Here is an 18468-nt window from a genome sequence, read left to right on the forward strand (position 1 = left end):
CTAGACAGCATATTAAAAAGCAGAGGCATTACTTTGCCAAAGAAGGCCCATCTAGTCAAGGCTATGGTTTTTCCAGTAGTCATGTATGGATGTGAGAGCTGGACTCTAAACAAAGCTGATCGCCGAAGAATTGATGCTTTTGAACTGTGGTGTTGGAGAAGACTCTTGAGGGTCCCTTGGACTGCAAGGAGATCCAACCAGTCCATCCTAAAAGAGATCAGTCCTGGATGTTCATTGGAAGGACTGATGCTGTAGCTGAAACTCCAACACTTTGGCCACCTGCCGTGAATAGCTGACTCATCTGAAAAGACCCTGATGCTAGGAAAGATTGAGCGCAGGAGGAGAAGGGGACGACAGAGGATGAGATGGTTGGATAGCATCACTGACTCAATGGACATGTGTCTGAATAAACTCCGGGAGATGGTGATGGACAGGGAGGCCTCGCATGCTGCAGTCCATGGAGTCGCAAAGAGTCAGAGACGACTGAGCGACTGAACTGACTGAACTGAACTGAGGTGTAATAATGGACCACAGAGGAAATGAAATGTCACTTTTAGAAGATACACACTGAGCTATTTAGGGATACACTGTCAGGATGCCTACAAATGGTTTAGTAAATCATTTATTTATATTTAATACATACAGATAAAAGCATATTTGGCAGTGTTACCAATCACGGAATCTTGATACTAAGTATATTAAGTATACGCTGTCCTGCTATTCCTTTTAATTTTTCCCACTCAAAAAATTGAAGAGCTTTCTTTACAAAGGTATTCTTCACAGAATATAGGGTACAACCATTACACAGGATAAGAGAAAAGAGACTTTAATAGCATGGGTAAATGCTCAAAACATTAGTGAACATTTACATATAGTTTCAAGTAAATTAAACGTATCCAGAAAAACAGTTCAGAAGGAAATTACAAAGTGACCACAAAGCTGGTGCTGGTGGCCTTCTGGGTGCTGGAAGCACTGACTGACCTTCCTCCTCACCACCCCCGCAGCTCGCCCCCGGCTCTTCCCCTTCAGACTCCGATGGGCCCTCCTCCTCCACTCACCCCCAGACCCGCCATTTTCCTCTCAGGCTTCCTTTCCGCACGCCCACTGGAGGGCTGGAGGGAACTCAGCAGGAAAGGGTGCGATCCGGAACCGAGGGGACCCAGGCGACTTCAGGCACACCCGCCAGGCTGCTCTGTGTCCCACATCTGCGAAACCGGCACAGAGGAGAACCGCGGGATCCGGATGCCACCCCAGCAGGGTTCAGCGGAGGCCGAGGGCCCAGAGCTGGTCCTCACTGGTCCTCGACCACAGCTCCCCATCAGAGACGGGGCTCCATTCTCCAGCCACGAGCACCACAAGCCTCCTCCTCCCCAGAACCCACCGAGCCATCACTGAGCTCTCCCTGGCAAAGCCAGCCAGTTCTCTCATCACCACTACCCTGTCCCCGGCCCAGGCGACCATCATCTCGCACCACAGGGGTCAGTCGCATCCACAGAGGCAGCCACAACACAGCCGGAGTCATTTTTCCGACCGGGGTCAGACGGCTCACTCCTTCCCAAGATCTCACAGCAACAGTGTTCCAGTATCCCAGACCTCCCCACATGGTCTCCTACCCAGCTCCCAACCTCGCAGCACAATCAAGGGCTCCGCGACCCTCGCTAACGCTACCCATGCCAACTTTCTATCAGCCTCTTGATTTCCCCAAGCTCCTTCTGGCTACAGGGCCTCTGCATATCTCTCTGGCCAACTACCTCCTCCTCATTCTTTATCATTTAAAAAAAAAAATCTTTTTCAGTACAGCACAAAGAATATAGTCAACATTCCATAATAACTTTAAATGGAGTATGTGAAAGTCACTCAGTCGTGTCTGACTCTTTGCGACCCCATGGACTGCAGCCCGCCAGGCTCCTCTGTCCATGGGATTCTCCAGGCAGGAATGCTGGAGTGGGTTGCCATTCCCTTCTCCAGGGCATCTTCCTGACGCAGGGATGGAATCTGGGTCTCCTGCATTGCAGGCAGAGTCCTTACCATCTGAGCTACCACGGAAACCAGTATAAAGGAATATTCTTGCATATGCCTCTTGGAGTACAAGTGCTTACAAAAGCTATTAGATATATATCCAGAGGTAGAACTGCTGAAACATAGGGTAGGCATGTCTTCAATTCTAAAAGTGAGTGAAGGGAAAGTTGTGTCTCACTCTTTGAGACCCCATGGGCAGTCCATGGAACTCTCCAGGCCAGAACACTGGAGTGGGCAGCCTTTCCCTTCTCCAGGGGATCTTCCCAACCCAGGGATCAAACCCAGGTCTCCCGCATTGCAGGCAGATTCTTTACCAGCTGAGCCACAAGGGAAGCCCAAGTATACTGGAGAGGGTAGCCTATCCCTTCTCCAACGGATCTTCCTGACCCAGAAATCAAACCAGGATCTCCCGCATTGCAGGAGCATTCTTTACCAACTGAACTATGAGGGAAGCCCAACTTTTAAAGTCAACTTTAAAAGAGACTGCTAAACTATCTTCTGAAAGAGATGGGAATACCAGACCACCTGACCTGCCTCTTGAGAAACTTGTACGCAGGTCAGGAAGCAAGAGTCAGAACTGGAAATGGAACAACAGACTAGTTCCAAATAGGAAAAGGAATACGTCAAGGCTGTATATTGTCACCTTGCTTATTTAACTTATATTCAGAGTACATCATGAAGGACGCTGGGCTGGAAGAAGCACAAGCTGGAATCAAGATTGCCAGGAGAAATATCAATAACCTCAGATATGCAGATGACACTACCCTTATGGCAGAAAGTGAAGAGGAACTCAAAAGCCTCTTGATGAAAGTGAAAGAGGAGAGTGAAAAGGTTGGCTTGAAGCTCAACATTCAGAAAACAAAGATCATGGCATCTGGTTCCATCACTTCATGGAAAATAGATGGAAAAACAGTGAAAACAGTGTCAGACTTTATTTTTTTGGGCTCCAAAATCACTGCGGATGCTGATCGCAGCCATGAAATTAAGAGATGCCTTCTCCTTAGAAGGAAAGTTATGACCAACCTTGATAGTATATTAAAAAGCAGAGACATTACTTTGCCAACAAAGGTCCGTCTAGTCAAGGCTATGGTTTTTCCCGTGGTCATGTATGGATGTGAGAGTTGGACTGTGAAGAAAGTTGATCGGCGAAGAATTGATGCTTTTGAACTGTGGTGCTGGAGAAGACTCTTGAGAGTCCCCCGTACTGCAAGGAGATCCAACCAGTCCATTGTAAAGGAGTTCAATCCTGGTTGTTCATTGGAAGGACTGATGCTAAAGCTGAAACTCCAATACTTTGGCCACCTCATGAGACGAGTTGACTCACTGGAAAAGACTATGATGCTGGGAAAGGTTGGGGGCGGGAGGAGAAGGGGATGACCGAGAGTGAGATGGCTGGATGGCATCACCGACTCTGTGGACATGAGTCTGAGTGAACTCCGGGAATTGGTGATGGACAGGGAGGCCTGGCGTGCTGTGATTCATGGGGTCGCGGAGAGTCGGACACGATTGAGCGACTGAACTGAACTGAACTGAAAGTAGTGCTATCAACTTAATATTCCCAGCAACAGAAGATGAGCATTCCCTTCCCAAGACCCTCCCTAACACCTGGAAGAGACACCATACGGAAGATATATACAGGGCAAGGTATTAGGGGTGGGACGGGGGCACATCCATGGCTTCTCGGGGTGTACCACCCTCCCGGCATATGAACGCATTCGCCAACCCATAATCGCCCCAAATCTCCGTGTTAAAAAGAGCTTTTATAACTCAAAATCTCCAGTCCCACTTGGTCCTGGGAAGTTGGACGGTAAGACTGAAAGGTCTAACTCATCTGGTCTTTCTGAGGACCAACTGCTGAGTCACCTTATCAGCATAAATTCAGGTGTAAATAAATAAATTCAGGATCTTCCCCAACCCAGGGGTTCCAAGGTTGCCCACAAGCAAATCCAGCCCAGCACCTATTATTTTTGTAAAGAACACAGATGGCACCTCTAGCTGCTTTATTCTACAATGCAGAGCTGAGTAGCTGCTACAGAAAGGGTATATGGCCACAAAGCCTTAAATACTTTCTATGTGGCCCTTTAGGGAAAGCTTGCTGACATCTCTCTCTCCCCTTTCCAATTTGAGTAGGAATGAATGCTGAGTTTTTATCAAGATGTTTTTCCTGCATTTGCTACCACAGGTATTAGCCTCCAGGCTCTAATCCTCCCCTTCCCTTGAGGGAACATAGCTGAGAAGTGTTATCCCTGCCTCACAAGAAACCACCAGAAGAGAAAAAAACAAGAGTCCACAAGAACTGGTTAGAACAAGCCAGGCCAAAGACGGCATGAAGCCATACGAGTAACTTTTCTTGTATAAAGTTGTTTATAATACCTGCCTACTCTCTTTAATAAAATCTGTAAGATTTTTGGTGATGTCCCTTTTTCATTCCTAACATTGCTTATTTGCCGTCTGTATTTTTCCTTGATTAATCCTGCTGGGGTTCGTCAATTTCATCACATTTTTTTTTCCTACCAAAGAATCAACTTTTGCCTTTGCTGATCCTTTCTAGTGAATGCTTTTCATTTCCTTGGATTCTGCTCTTCATTACTGCCTTCCTTTTGAGTCTAACATGTTGCTACTTCTCTTCTAACCACCTGATACACAGCCTGGCTTGTGGATTTTCAGCAGTCTTCCTCTGGTAACATAAGTACATTTAAAGCTATAAACCTTGCTCTAAACACGACTTCAGCTGTATCCCATTAGTTACACTGATATATTTTTGCTATCATTTAACTAAAAATACTTTCTAGCTTTGACTCATAATGTTATTTAGAAACAAATTTCTAAATTTCCAGATACAGGGGGTTTTCATTTTATTGATTTCTAGCTTAATTTCACTGTTGTTACAGAACACCACAGTCTGTATAATTTCAGTCCTTTGAAAAGTTGTTGAGAACTGCCTTGTGGCTAGAACATATTCAGTCAAATTGTTCAGTAGTGTTCTCTATATGTTCATTAAGTCAAGTTTAATACTTGGTTGTTCAATTTTTCTGTATTTTTACAAATTTTTGTCTGCTTACCATAACCATCTGAAACAGGTCTGTTTAAAATATTCCACTATGCGGACTTCCCTGGTGGCCCAGTGGTTAAGAGTCTGCCTTGCAGTGCAGGGGACTCAGGTTTGATCCATGGCTGGGGAACTAAGCGCCCACGTGCGGCAGAGCTGCTAAGCCCGTGTGCCACACCCAGTGAGTCTGTGGGCCGCAATGGAAGATCCCACATGCCACAGCCAAGATGTGACAAGGCTGAATTAAAAACAAAACCCACTATGATCACAGATTTGTTTTACTTCTGTAAGACAGTATTATTTTTTCTCCTAAAAATGTTTAAATTACACCAGGTATATACAGATTTTATATACAGAAATCTCATATCCAAAATTAACCTTTTATCTTTTATCAGTGTTACATCTTTATTTCCAATAATAAATTCTTCCTTCAAAGACTATTTTGTCTGACATTAAAACACTGTAGCAACTTTAGCTACTGTAGGGTGTGCACAGTATTTTTTCCCCATCCTTTGACTCTTAATCTTTTCTATCCTTTTGTTTTCAATATGTTTCCTCTAAATAACCTAGGCTGCTTTTGTTTTCTTACCTTTCTGACAATCTGACTTGTAAGGGAAGCAATCAAGTTCACTTACATTTCATACGCTTACTGATACGCTGTAAGGGATGTAAGCCTGTCCATTCACTTTTTGCTTTCTCTTTGTTCCACTTATTCAATGCTCCCTTTTCTCCCCCTCTTTAAAAAAAAGAAAAGAAAAACTACTGTAGTTGCTTTATAGCATTGTGCTAATCTCGGCTGTACAGCACAGTGATTCTGTTATAAATATCCTCTTTCATTATGGTCTATCATGGCACATCCCTGTGCTCTACAACAGGACCTTGGTGTTTATCCCCAGTACGTTGCACCTGCACACCCCAAGTCCCCAATCCTTCCCTCGCCCTTTTGTCTCCTTTTCTGCCTCCTTTCAGATTTGGAATTTCGTTTATTCAATTTTTCTTGCCTTTCTGCTTAGATAGCACATTGCCCTTCACAATTTAGTGACTGCTGCACAGATTACAATATGTATTCCTGACTTGTCTAATATTAATTGGCTCTTTTTTTTTCTTCCTGAAAATTCAAGGAAAACTTTAAACAGTTTTATTCCATGTACCTTCTTTCTGACTTGCATGCCACTGCTATGTATTTTAACTCTACATATTTTAAACCCAAAGATATTATTAATTTTAACAGGCGATCATTCAGTGTTTCCCACACAGGTGCCCTTTTTGTAGCTCTTCATTCCTTGCTGAAACACTAACCTTTCACCAAGGACCATCTTCCTTTGGCCAGACACAAACAAAAACACCACTTGATGTTTCTTTCATTACCGGTCTGCGCACAAAAAAAACTGATTCTGTTTATTTGAAGATGTCTTTACTTCGGCTTTATTTTCTGAAGGGTCTTCAGACTGAGTAAGAATTTTGGTTAGCAGTGAGTCTCGTTCAGCACTTGAATTTCAGTTGCCTCCTGCTTCCATGGTTTCTGCTCAGAACACAGATGTCACCCTAACTGCTGCTCTTCTGAGGATGATCTGTCTCCAGTTGCTTTCCAGTCTCCTCTTCATCCGTGGTTTCCAACAGTTTTATTAGGAAGTGACAGGTGTGGTTTTGTGTTCACAGGGCTAGTGAATCTGTGGGTGGTGTCTTTTAATAGTTTCAGGAAGTTCCCAGGCATTATCTTTACAAGTGTTGTTTCTCCCCAATTTTCTCCTAAAAGACCTTTTCACTGTTATCTCTGACTCCTGCCCTATCTGCTAATTTCTCTTTTTTTTTAATGTCTCCAGGATTTCTAGTGGATTTTTTTTTGAGCTGTCTTCTGGGCCACTAAATTCCTCCTTCAGCCATGTCTATTCTACCCTTCCTTTGAGAATTTAGCTCCGATTGTTATATTTTCCAGTTTTAGAATTTTCATTTGGTTCCTTCTTAGTTTCCAGTTCTCTGCCAAAATTCTCAATCTGGCCTTTATCTCTTTAAACATAGTAAGCACAGCTATTTTAAAATCTGTGATGTCTAGAGTCCCTGTTAATCTGTCCTTATAGTCTGCTGTTTCTGTTGGTTTTAATTCATGTGGTCTTACCTCCTGTGTGTCTGTTCTTCACTCACGGAACAGTGAATTTACAGACAGCTTGTGAAAATAACTGGAGGACTGAGTGTCATCGCCCTTACGGAGGACTGCAGCTGCTTCTGCTAAAGACAGCAACACGCTGGCATCCCTTCGTGTCACAGACCTGACCTGACCTGACATGGACCAGGGCTGCAGCCCCGTGAAGTCCTAATTCTAATCCTCCTCACTTCTAGGAGGCGGCTTTTCGGGATCCCAGACCAGGTGAAGGGAGTTCACCCACCACTGCCACCTCTTGACAGATCCTAATTCCTCAGCTCCCGAGACATGTCTGACTGCCTCCCAGAGCTCTGCCCCCCGGCATGCCCTTCAGAGTTGTTATACGCCCTCTGTCAGTCTCCTGGGGCTGCCCCATAACCAAGGCCCCAGACTGGGAGGCTTAAACACAGGGCAGGAGGCTGGACGTCCGGAGGCAAGGTGTCAGCAGGGTCATACTCCCTCCAAGGATCCAGGAGGGATTGCATCTATTAAATGACCTCTTCTAACGACCCCGCCTGGTCCCTGATTTGTGAGAGCACAGCTCGAAATCGTGAGCTCTGTTTTCACATGGCCATTTCCCAGTATGTGCCTTTGGGTCCAAATCTTCCTCCTCTTTCTTTTACAGAGCAAGCAGACATTTGATTTAGAGTCCACTCATCACCTAAAGAGCCCTACAGTCACTATGTGGTTATCCTATTAATGTCTGTCTTCAGACTATTAGCTCTAGGAGTGTTTCTTGCGGTTCAGGAAGGTACCCCAAGTGCCCAGCACACTGAACAAAGTTAAAGTGTCCACTACTGGCTGAGCTAAACTGAATCTGTGAAATATGGAAAATAACACCTAACCCGTGGTATGCCCACTATGATTCAGTAAGTTAACAATTTTTTTAAAAAGATATTCACAGTTAATTGTCCACCAGATTTGTTTTTTTTTCTTTTTTTCAGATTTGTTTTTATCTGCTATTCTGGGTGCAAGAGATGAAGATGCATCCAGGTCAGCCTGAGCTGGGGGAGGAGGGATTCCGGGAGATGGCTACTGTTAAAGATATAAAAAGCAAATAATCAGAAAGACAGAAATAATCATATTAGCAACCATTTACTGAATGCTCACAATACGCAGGCACAATACTAGATCAGTATTGCACAAAGACTATTCCATTTGATTCTATTTCACAGACCTGAGAACTATTACTATCATTGCTACTTTGCAGATATGGAAATTGAGGCTCAGGAACACACACCTGATGTAGACTGTCACCGCTGCTTACCCAAGAATTAGTGTTTCCCCATTCACAGATGAAGAAGCTAGGTCTTAAGAGGGTTAGACTTGACTGTGATCACATGACTCATACGGAGGCAAGCAGGATGTGAATCAACTCCATTTGACACCACAGTTTAGACTCAAATACTGCTACACACTAGCTTTAAAAACCCTTCCACTCCACTTCACACCCACTAGAACAGCTATAATCAAAAAGATAAAACAACTGAGGATGTGGAGAAACGGGAACCCTCATACCTTGCTGGTGAAAATGGAAAATGGTGCAGCCTCTTTGCAAAACAGTCTGGCAGTTTCTCAAAGACTAAGCACAGAATTACCATGTGACCCAGGAAATCAACTCTTAGGTCTATAAAACCAGAAAGAAACATATGTCCACACAGAAATATGTCCAAGAATGTTCACAGTAGCAGCAACCAGAATAGCCAAAAAGTGGAAATAACCCTAATGTCCATCAACTGATGAATGTAAAGAAAATGTAGCATATCCATACAATGGTATATTATTCAGCAATAAAAGAAAAAGTGCTGGCACGGCCCACAATGTGGATAAATTTTGAACACATTATACTAAGTGAAAGAAGCCAGACACAGAGCGTACATACCACATACTACATTTATACAAAATGTCCAGAATCAGCAAATCCACAAAATAGAAAGCAGACTAACAGTCGCCTAAGGTTGAGAAAGTTGGGAGGAAATGGGGAGTGAATGCTAATGGTTATGGGTTTCTTTTGGGGGTGATGAAAATGTTCTAAAATTAACTGTGGTGATGATTACACAACCGTGAATATACTAAAAACCACTGAACTGTACACTTTAAATGAGTGAGCTGTACGGTATGTGAATTTTATCTTAGTAAAGCTGTTTTAAGTGTTTTACAACTTGAATGTTTTACTTAATCTCTACTAGTCTTTATTTCACAATGGAAGAAATACTCTGTTTTTCAATTTGAAATCAGGAATATTTAATGCACAAAGCCAAGATTGTTAAGTTTAAAAAAAAAAAAACTTTTAAATTAAGCCCTATCTGAACTGTTAAGGCTTCAGAGAATCACAGTTACCTACTCAAATTTCAGAACACCTGACAATGTGTTAGTAAATTAATTTACCAGAGTATGAACTTCATTTTCTATTTTTCATACTAGTTATGTGATCCTAGAAGATACTGTGTACTATGGTAGGAAATGAAAAGAAGCAATGTGTTTGCTGGGGGCAGTTAGAACATATGAAAATGTGAGACATCCATGAAACGGTAAACTAATAAATGACCATCCCAAATCTCAACGTGCTGTAGCTCAAATGGTAAACTTGCCTGGTGGCTCAGAGGGTAAAGCATCTGCCTGCAATACAGGAGACCCGGGTTCGATCCCTGGGTCAGGAAGCTCCCCTGTAGAAGGAAATGGCAACCCACTCCGGTACTCTTGCCTGGAGAATCCCATGGACGGAGGAGCCTGTTAGGCTACAGTCCACAGGGTCGCAAAGAGTCAGACACAACTGAGCAACTTCACTTCAAACGGTAAAGGGACTTCCCTGTAGCTCAAACAGTAAAGAATCTGCCTGCAATGCTGGAGACTCGGGTGTAATCCCTGGGTCAGGAAGATCCCCTGGAGAAGGGAATGCTTACCCACTCCAGTATTCTTGCCCAGAGAATTCCATAGACAGAGGGCTACTGTCCTTGGGGTCGCAAAGAATCGGACACAACTGAGCAACTAACACTTTACATATATGTCATTAAGGTCTTGTTTCTCAAAGTCTGGTCCATGAACCACCAGCAGCATCACCTGAGAGGTGGTAAATGCAGAATCTCAACCCCCATTGCCAGACCTACTTCATTTTATCAAGATCCCCAGGGAACTGACCTGCACGTGAAAATATGAGAGGAACTGTTGTAAGATGCTGCCTTTTCTTTTTCCATTAAGACAGCTCTAGCTTGCAACGGGACTAATATTTCAGTGCAAAAACGACACACATACAGCTCTGGTCCTGGGCCAGCTTGTCCTCGGTTCCATTCCTCACTCTTCTGCTCTATTCCAAACTGCAGAGGGGATGAATCCCCACGGGCTAGGTTCCCATGCAGGACAGGGTGCAGGGGGAGTCTACACCCACTGCCAGGTGACCCACGGTGGTCCCAGCCCCTGGTGAGGGGCAGGTGCTTCTCGGGTCTGAAACGTGGCCTCCTCCCAGGTCCTCCGGCTCCAGGGTAGCAATAGTTTCCCGTTTGCTGCCTCATGGCAGGGTTGCCTCTCTGCCCACTGTTTGCGTCCTCAATTCTTCACTACCCGTATGACCACTCCCCTACACTGAATGAACTCCCTCTGCTTCACATCCTTAAAGTGGGTGGGTCCTTTTCCGAATTCAGAATGACACCCCATACCATTCTGGATATTTCCTCTGTGCACTACGTACAGCAGAAGGATTTTCTGAATGGCTGATCTGGAGGCTGCGAGCCACTGCACGCACAGCAAACCTCACATTCCATCAATCTCTAACAGCACAAAAGAAAACTCAGCCTTAAGCTGTTTGTACAGCAGATGTGGCTGCATTCAGAAACCCAAGTCCTCGGGGTGTATTTTTAACACTCTACCCATCACTCCTCCTCAACCGGAACAGCTGGTATAACAGCTATTGTTTTAAGGGGGCGGGGGGTGGGGAGCCTCCTGAAGCACAGAATGCTGGACAAACAGTGAAACCTCTGAGAGCTCAACTCTTACTAAGCTATAAATCTATAGGTTATAGATATAAATCTATAGCTATAAATCTAAGCTATAAATGATCCACTCCATACTGGGCACACGCCATGCCTAAGGACCAAGCAGCAGAAGAGAACCACTCCCATCAGTACCACTGGGGGCTCTACTTGGAGATCTTTCCAGAAGCAGATGTGACCCATTCCTTTCACGCTCTGAATGACCCTCAGTGGCTCCCTCTTGCCTAAGGCCAAAAACCCAGCTCCAGGGCTATCCTTTCAAAATTCAGCCTGATCTGCCTTTCCAGCCTCTTCTTCATTCCTCTCAATCTGACCCACTCACCTTTGATTATTTCCAGGTGTCCCTAAACCTGAAGATGTTGTTGTTCAGTCACTATAGTCGTGTCTGAACCTTTGTTACCCCATGGACTGTAGCCCGCCATGCTCCTCCATCCACGGGATTTCCCAGGCAAGAAGAATACTGGAGTGGGTTGCCATTTCCTTCCCCAGGGGATCTTCCTGACCCAGGGAATGAACCTGTGTCTCTGCACTGGCAGGTGGATTCTTCATTATTAAGCCACCTGGAGCCATTCAACTAAGTAGAAAGTCCTTCTTTTCCTTAATTTCCCTCACTCCTGACAAACTCTTTCCCTCAAGATCCTACCTCCTGGGTAGTTGTATTCTCTGTCCTCAGAGTTCCCACAGCATTACTACATCATCTTGTCATGTGGACAAGTGTCCATCTCCTACAGCCTGGGAACCCCCAAATGGAGAAACTACCTTCCATCTTGGTTTCCTGACCATAGTTCAGATCCAGACCCACAGTTCCTATCAGTGACACCCTGGGAGAGTCACTTACCCTCTCCACCTCCAGTTGTGTAAGATGGGGATGACACTTAGAAAACCAACTTGTGGTTGGGGGGTGGAGGGGGACAGTTAGAGGAGTTTGGGATGGACTTGCACACACTGCTCTATTTAAAATGGATAACCAACAAGGACCTACTGTATAGTACAGGGAACTCTGCTTCCTGTTACAGGGCAGCCTGGATGGGAGGGGAGTTTGAGGGAGAATGGATACATGTTTATGTATGGCTGAGTCCCTTCCTTGTTCCCCTGTAACTATCATGACGTTGTTAATAGGCTATACCCCAATACAAAATAAAAAGTTTAAAATAAAATTTAAAAAAAAAAAGAGAGAAGGGGATGACAGATAACACCCAACACAATGGGTGCTAAATGAGTTAACCCATGTCAAGGGCTGTCAAGTTAAACCAAGAAAAGTTGCCTGGCACGCAGTAAGCACTGGGGAATGACTACCACTGTAATTATTACTCCGACAGTTAACACCTGGAACAAAGAAGGTGTTCAGTACCTACGTGCTGAGTAACTGGAGCACTTCACAATAAACGTGTTTGCAACGTTAGGGCCGAAGATTACCCCCCCGCCCCCCCCACACACAGAGGTATCAGAGGCCAAGAGAAGATGATTAAGCCAGAAATGGCTCCCACAGTAAAAGTACCAGCTGAACTCGCTGGCGGCTGAGGAAAAGCGCACCGCAGCGGGATGAGCAAGTCTGCCAGCCCGGGGCTGCCCACGGACCCCGCCTGCCCTCAGCCACCTGTCCAACCACCTGCCCGAGGAAGCCGTGCGCTAACACAACAGGGCTCACCTGTTGTAGCAAAACCCCCCAAGCAGTGGGCAACGGAAACCGCGACTGGAAAACAAAGGGTGCAACTTTACTCCTGCGGAAAGGAAATGCGTCTTTCTGCAGCTAACACTCCGCGCCCGGAGTTCTCCAAGCAGAGCGAGGTGCCAAGCCGGGTGCGCAGCCAGGGACAAGCCCCTGGTCCCCAGCTCGCCCGGGGAGGGAGAGGGAGGCGGTCAGAGGATGTGCATTCCTGGCCCTTTCCTGCATGAAAGCCGCGCGAGGGGAGGGGAGGGAAGACCCCCCACACCCGGTTCCAACCGCGGTTCTCGCGGAGGCGGGGGGGAATCACACAGGTGAGCGTAGAGCTCCCAGCGGGAACCAGTCCCCTCGGGGCTCAGAAATTCCGCGCAGAAGCCGGGGTCGGGCTGCGCTCGCCCGCGGGGCGCAGCCTGGAGCCCCCGTTTCTGGCGCGCTCGCCCCCTCAGCCTGTGAGGCCTGCCCCCCGGGTGCTCGCGGCCCACCCCGCCTGGCGCCCCGCCCGCCCGGCCCCCGCGCGGCGCCCACCTGCGCGCCCCGGCCCCGGGGTCCCCGCCGCCGCCGCCCCGCCCCGCCCGGGGTTGGGGTGAACGCTCTCAGCCCGGGCGCCCAGCCCCGTTACCCGACGGGGCGCGCCCCGTGCGGGCAGCGGCGCCCGGCGGGACCCTAGGCCGGGGCCGGGCTGGGCCTGGGCAGCCGCTCCGGCCGGGCTGCGGGCCTCACGGGGCTGCCGCGGCGTTGAGGGGCGCGCGCCCGGGCCGCCGCCGCCGCCGCCGGCTCACCTTCTGGCGGATCTGGCCCGACGTGGACACCTTGCGGATGAGCTTCTGCGGGGAGCCGGGCTCCGCCTCGGGCTCGCTGTCCGACGACTCCTCGGGCGGCGGCGGCGGAGGCGGCTGCGGCGGACCCGGCTGAGGGGCGCCCGCCGCCGCCGCCATGCTGCCCGGCCAGCGCGCGCACAGCGGGCGGGGGCGGGGCCGGGGCCGGGGCCGGGGGCCGGGCCGGGGGGCGGGGTCTCTCGGGGGCGGGGCTAGTGGGCGGGGCGGGGCCGGGCCGCGCGGTCTCCAGCTCCGCCCCCTCCGTGCCTCCTGCGGGGCGCGCGCGCGCGCAGAGAGGGCTCGCGCCCGGCTCCCGCGCCCCTTCGCCCCCACCTGTAGTGTCCGATGCCCAGAATTTAGCGTCTGCTTGTTCTTCCTGGGACACAAATTGTGTTTTGTTTGTTTGTTTGTTTCTGTCTTCATTTTTTTAAAGCTTTAATCTTCCCCTTCCAGAATGGAAGTGACCTGCAAGGCGGCCCGGGACCGCTTCTTTCTTATCCTGCCTTGTGTCGCCAGCATCTAAAGCTGCGCCCAGCACTTAGTTGCACCGCGAGTGGATGCGTGTATGTATAAACGAATGCCAGGAAGAAAATACTATCACGGGCCTCTGGGATTCCGGAACACAGATACACGGTTCCATCTGAGAAGGCTTCCTGCAGAAATGTTTAACGTGAGAGGGAAATTGTGAGCAGGGGTTATCCCTGACCGGAGAACCCTGTTCGGGTGGGGTGGGGTGGCGTGGGGGAGGGGGCCAGAGATGAGACGATTCAATGGCCTGTAGGCAAGAAAGAACACATTTCTAGGAAAAAGGGAAACTGTAGCCTAAAGGAAAGAAAACACTTGAAGAGATGAGCCTAGGGGCGGACAGGTCAGACCCGGCTTTGTTAACCTGATAAGGGGCTTGGGCTTTTTAGGTTGAGTCCCGAAAAGACCCTGATGCTGGGCAAGATTGAAGGTGGGAGGAGAAGGGGATGACAGAGGATGAGATGGTTGGATGGCATCACTGACGCGATGGACATGAGTTTGGGTAAACTACCGGAGTTGGTGATGGACAGGGAAGCCTGGTGTGCTGCAGACCATGGGGTGTCAAAGAGTTGGACAAGACTGAGCGAGTGAACTGAACTGAGAGAAACTGGAAGCCCTTGAGTGATCTGAACCCTGGGCAGGGACTAGATCACAAAACTGAGGTCTATGATCCAGGTTTTGAAGTAATGGATCAGGTGGCTGCCTGGGATTTTTGAGAGACACTGTGGAGAGAGAGAAATGGACTCGGGGCAGAGTGATCGCTAGGAGGGAGGCAGAGGCAATTTGGAATAAGCCCCTCCTTCCCAGCAGGGCTTCCCAGGTGGCACAGTGGTAAAGAATCTGCCTGCCAGTGCAAGAGATGCAAGAGACAAGGGTTCCATCCCTGAGTGGGGAAGATCCCCTGGAGGAGGAAATGGCAACCCACTCCCGGATTCTTGCCTGGGAAATCCCATAGATGGAGGAGCCTGGTGGGCTACAGTCCATGGGGTTGCAGAGAGTCTGACATGACTGAGCACGACCATCACCACCACCACCTCCTTCCCAGCTAAGACTGCTGATGGTGGGTGAGTGGGAGTGAAGCTGGAGGAGGTGACATCAGCTGAGGTTTTGCCACCCTTTGGCACATCCAGGTGGAGAAGGAATTGGTGCCACCTCAGAGGGACAAGCTGATGCTGGGAAAGATTGAGGGCGGGAGAAGATGGGAATGACAGAGGATGAGATGGTTGGATGGCATCACCGACACGATGGACATGAATTTGAGTAGGCTCCGAGAGTTGGTGATGGACAGGGAAGCCTGGCGTGCTGCAGTCCATGGGGTCAACTGAGCGACTGAACTGAACAGAGGGACAAATCCCCTTTAAAGACCCTACTTCCAAACGCAGTACATTCTGAGGTACTGTTGTCATGTCCTTGCAGCACTGTGGAGCTACACAATTGTCCCCTTGCCCTTTCAAAGGGCTGCTACTAGGGACACAGTGGCTCCTGTCCTGCCTGCTGGTCAGCATGCTCTGGCCCCCACTGCACAAGGTGTTGCTTTCCAGAGGCAAAATACAGGAGACCCACCACCCCTGGGGACCACAAAGTACATCTAGTAGGGGGCCATGGCCAGGGGAATGGATTCACAGCCAGGACAGGGTATGGCACGGCCTGATGCAGGAACTCTCTGGGGACAGGCTGGGGGCCCCTGGCCCACCAGTTACACTTCCCACTGCTGTACCCACTAGCCACACGTGGCTACTTCCAATTCTATTTCAATTAATTAAAATGAATTTTCAGTTCCTCGGCCACACTGGCCACACTTCAACTGCTCAGTAGGTAAATGCGGTTTAGCTGCTACCACCCAGGGCCACACAAGATAGAACATTTCCTTGGTGGCAAAAAGTTCACCAATACAGGAGTGCATGATTCCCATTAATGAACCACCGGGCACATGCCAAACACTTGACCACCAATTCTAGCCTGCACACAAGTCCCCCAGAGCAAGCTTGATGGCCTCATTCTAGAGATGAAGACCTGAGGTTCAGACACCTCCCCCAAGGAAGGCAAGAGAGAGAGAACTTCACTTGGACCATGTGATTCCCAAGTCCTTGATCCTCTCGGGCTGGGCCTCCTAGGAAGCTGAAGCTCAAAGAAGGAGCAGAGAAGGGTCTTGTTAGGGGCTGACTTGTTTCCCCCAACAGCCATACGTTGAAGCCCTAATTTCCTAGGACCTTAGAATGTGACTGTGTGTGCAGACAGGGTCTTTAAAGAAGTAATTAAAACGAGGCCATTGGGATGGCCCTAACCCAGAACAGCTGGTGTCCTTGTAAGAAGAAATGTGGACGCAGGCAGGGCCCGAGGGAAGACCACGTGAAGACACACAGAGAAGTCATCTGCACGCCAAGGAGAAAGGCCTCAGAAGAATCTGACCACACCTTGACCTCAGGCTTCTGGCCTCCAGAATCCTGAGAAAGTAAATCCTGTTGCTTGGGCTCCCAGGTCTGTGGTACCTTGTTATGACAGCAAGGAGCTGACTGATAAGGGCACAAAGGGGAAGCTGTCCTGCCTCTCCACGGAGACTAGTGATTTTATATCAGTTAATTGCAACATGGCCATGCTAAGACCCTTCAGTTGTGTCCAACCCTTTGCGACCCCATAAATTGTAGCCCACCAGGCTCCTCTGTCCTTGGGACTCTCTAGGCAAGAATTCTGGAGTGGGTTGCTGTTTCCTTCTCCAGGGGATCTTGCTGACTCAGGGATCAAACCCGCATCTCTGAAGTCTCCTGCATTGGGAGGTGGGTTATTTTTTTACCACTAGCACTACTTGGTAAGACAATAACCATATAGTGTGATACATAAGTGCAAAAACCTAGGGGTGTTGCGGGGAGGGACAGTGCTGTTGCCTATACCTTTTGGATGCTCATGGGGTACCTGGGATCCAGAATCCATCATTTCAGAGGTGAAAAGCCAAGGGCATAGATGTGAACTCAAGAGAGAGTTGGGAGGTGGAATCTGGCTGGAGAGGAGTCTATTTGCAATAATGAAAAAGTACTAGAAATTGTCACAGCCAAAAGGAGCCTTAGGAAATGTGACCACCAAATGTCATGTGGGATCTTGGAACAGAAAAAGGACAGTAGGTTAAAAACTAAGGGAATCTGAATAAAGAATGTACTCTCTGCTTAATAATAATGTGTCAATATTGATGGATTCTAGGGCTTCCCTGGTGACTCAGATGGTAAAGAATATGTCTGCAATGCAGGAAACCTGGCTTCGATCCCTGGGTCGGGAAGATCCCTAGAGCAGGGAATGGCTACCTGCTCCAGTATTCTTGCCTGGAGAATTCCATGGACAGAGGTCCATGGTGGGCTACGGTCCATGGGTTTGCAAAGAATTGGGCACGACTGAGCAACACACACACACACGAGTTGATGCATTCAGTGTGATCAATGTACTATCCTAGTGTAAGATGTTAATAATTTTAGGAGACGCAGAGTGTGGAGGGGCTCACTGTACTTTGCCACTTTTCTGTACATCTAAAACTATTTGAAAATAAAGTATATTTTTAAAAAGAGTATTAGGCTCAGTAAGAACTGTATTATGTTCTGCAATCGGAGGCACATAACTGGCATATTTTCTCTGATGATCGAAGAAGCCTTTGTGTTCCCGGGTGGCTGCTGAGCTGTTCCCTTGGAGACCTCCCCCGAGGTGGCGCCTGTAAGCGCACAGTCACCGGGCGCCTCCTGATGGAGTGAGTCACGCTGTGAATCATCGCTAACAATGCTGCTGCCCGAGTCTAACCCACCTTAAGGGCATATCCGAGGTGGCAGTAATAACACACTTCACATCCAACCTAATCTTTCTTTTCTCGACCTGTCAGTGCAGAAGTGCACCTCCTGTCAGAAACAACCGCTTCACGTTAGAATGAATAAAACAGTGCACTTGAAAACATGGGAATTATTTTACCCTGAACTAGGGTGACGACTGACATCTGGAGCAGGACATTTCTTTGCTATGTGGGACGTAAAGTTTCCCTGGCCCCCGGGGACCCGTGTCACCAAATGCTGCCCCCCATACATTTCCAAATGCACCTACCTCCAGCCCCCTCCCTGCCCACTGCTGAGGATCAATAAACTAGACCCTTAGGGCCATGAGGTTAGACTGGGAGGCAAGCAGTGAAAAATCTTAGAGGAACAGGAATATAGACGCTCTAAAAAGTGGTTATCTACACATGATAAAAGACACACAGACACACACATGAATGCAAGTAAAAACTAAAATGGAAATATGAA

General features: G+C 48.1%; 1 protein-coding gene and 1 long non-coding RNA gene across 3 annotated transcripts in view; one reads left to right on the forward strand and one right to left on the reverse strand.

Moving 5' to 3' along the window:
• DGKD (diacylglycerol kinase delta) overlaps positions 1-13825 on the reverse strand; it is a 105378-nt gene extending 91553 nt beyond the window's left edge. For both annotated transcript variants that reach the window (XM_055401905.2, XM_055401904.2), the window contains exon 1: positions 13640-13825. In XM_055401905.2, the coding sequence (XP_055257880.1) occupies positions 13640-13795 (156 nt within the window). In that variant the 5' untranslated portion in view covers positions 13796-13825. The remainder of the gene's footprint in view (positions 1-13639) is intronic.
• Positions 12795-14631, forward strand: LOC148777971 (uncharacterized). The gene is made up of 3 exons (XR_016037152.1): positions 12795-12994; positions 14129-14359; positions 14590-14631. It is a non-coding gene; the product is annotated as an uncharacterized LOC148777971 (long non-coding RNA).
• Positions 14632-18468: the final 3837 nt, after the last annotated feature.

This window comes from Moschus berezovskii, chromosome 4 (genome assembly GCF_049115385.1).
Source record: "Moschus berezovskii isolate FMDL1 chromosome 4, NW_MosBer_1.0, whole genome shotgun sequence".
NCBI lineage: Eukaryota > Metazoa > Chordata > Mammalia > Artiodactyla > Moschidae > Moschus > Moschus berezovskii.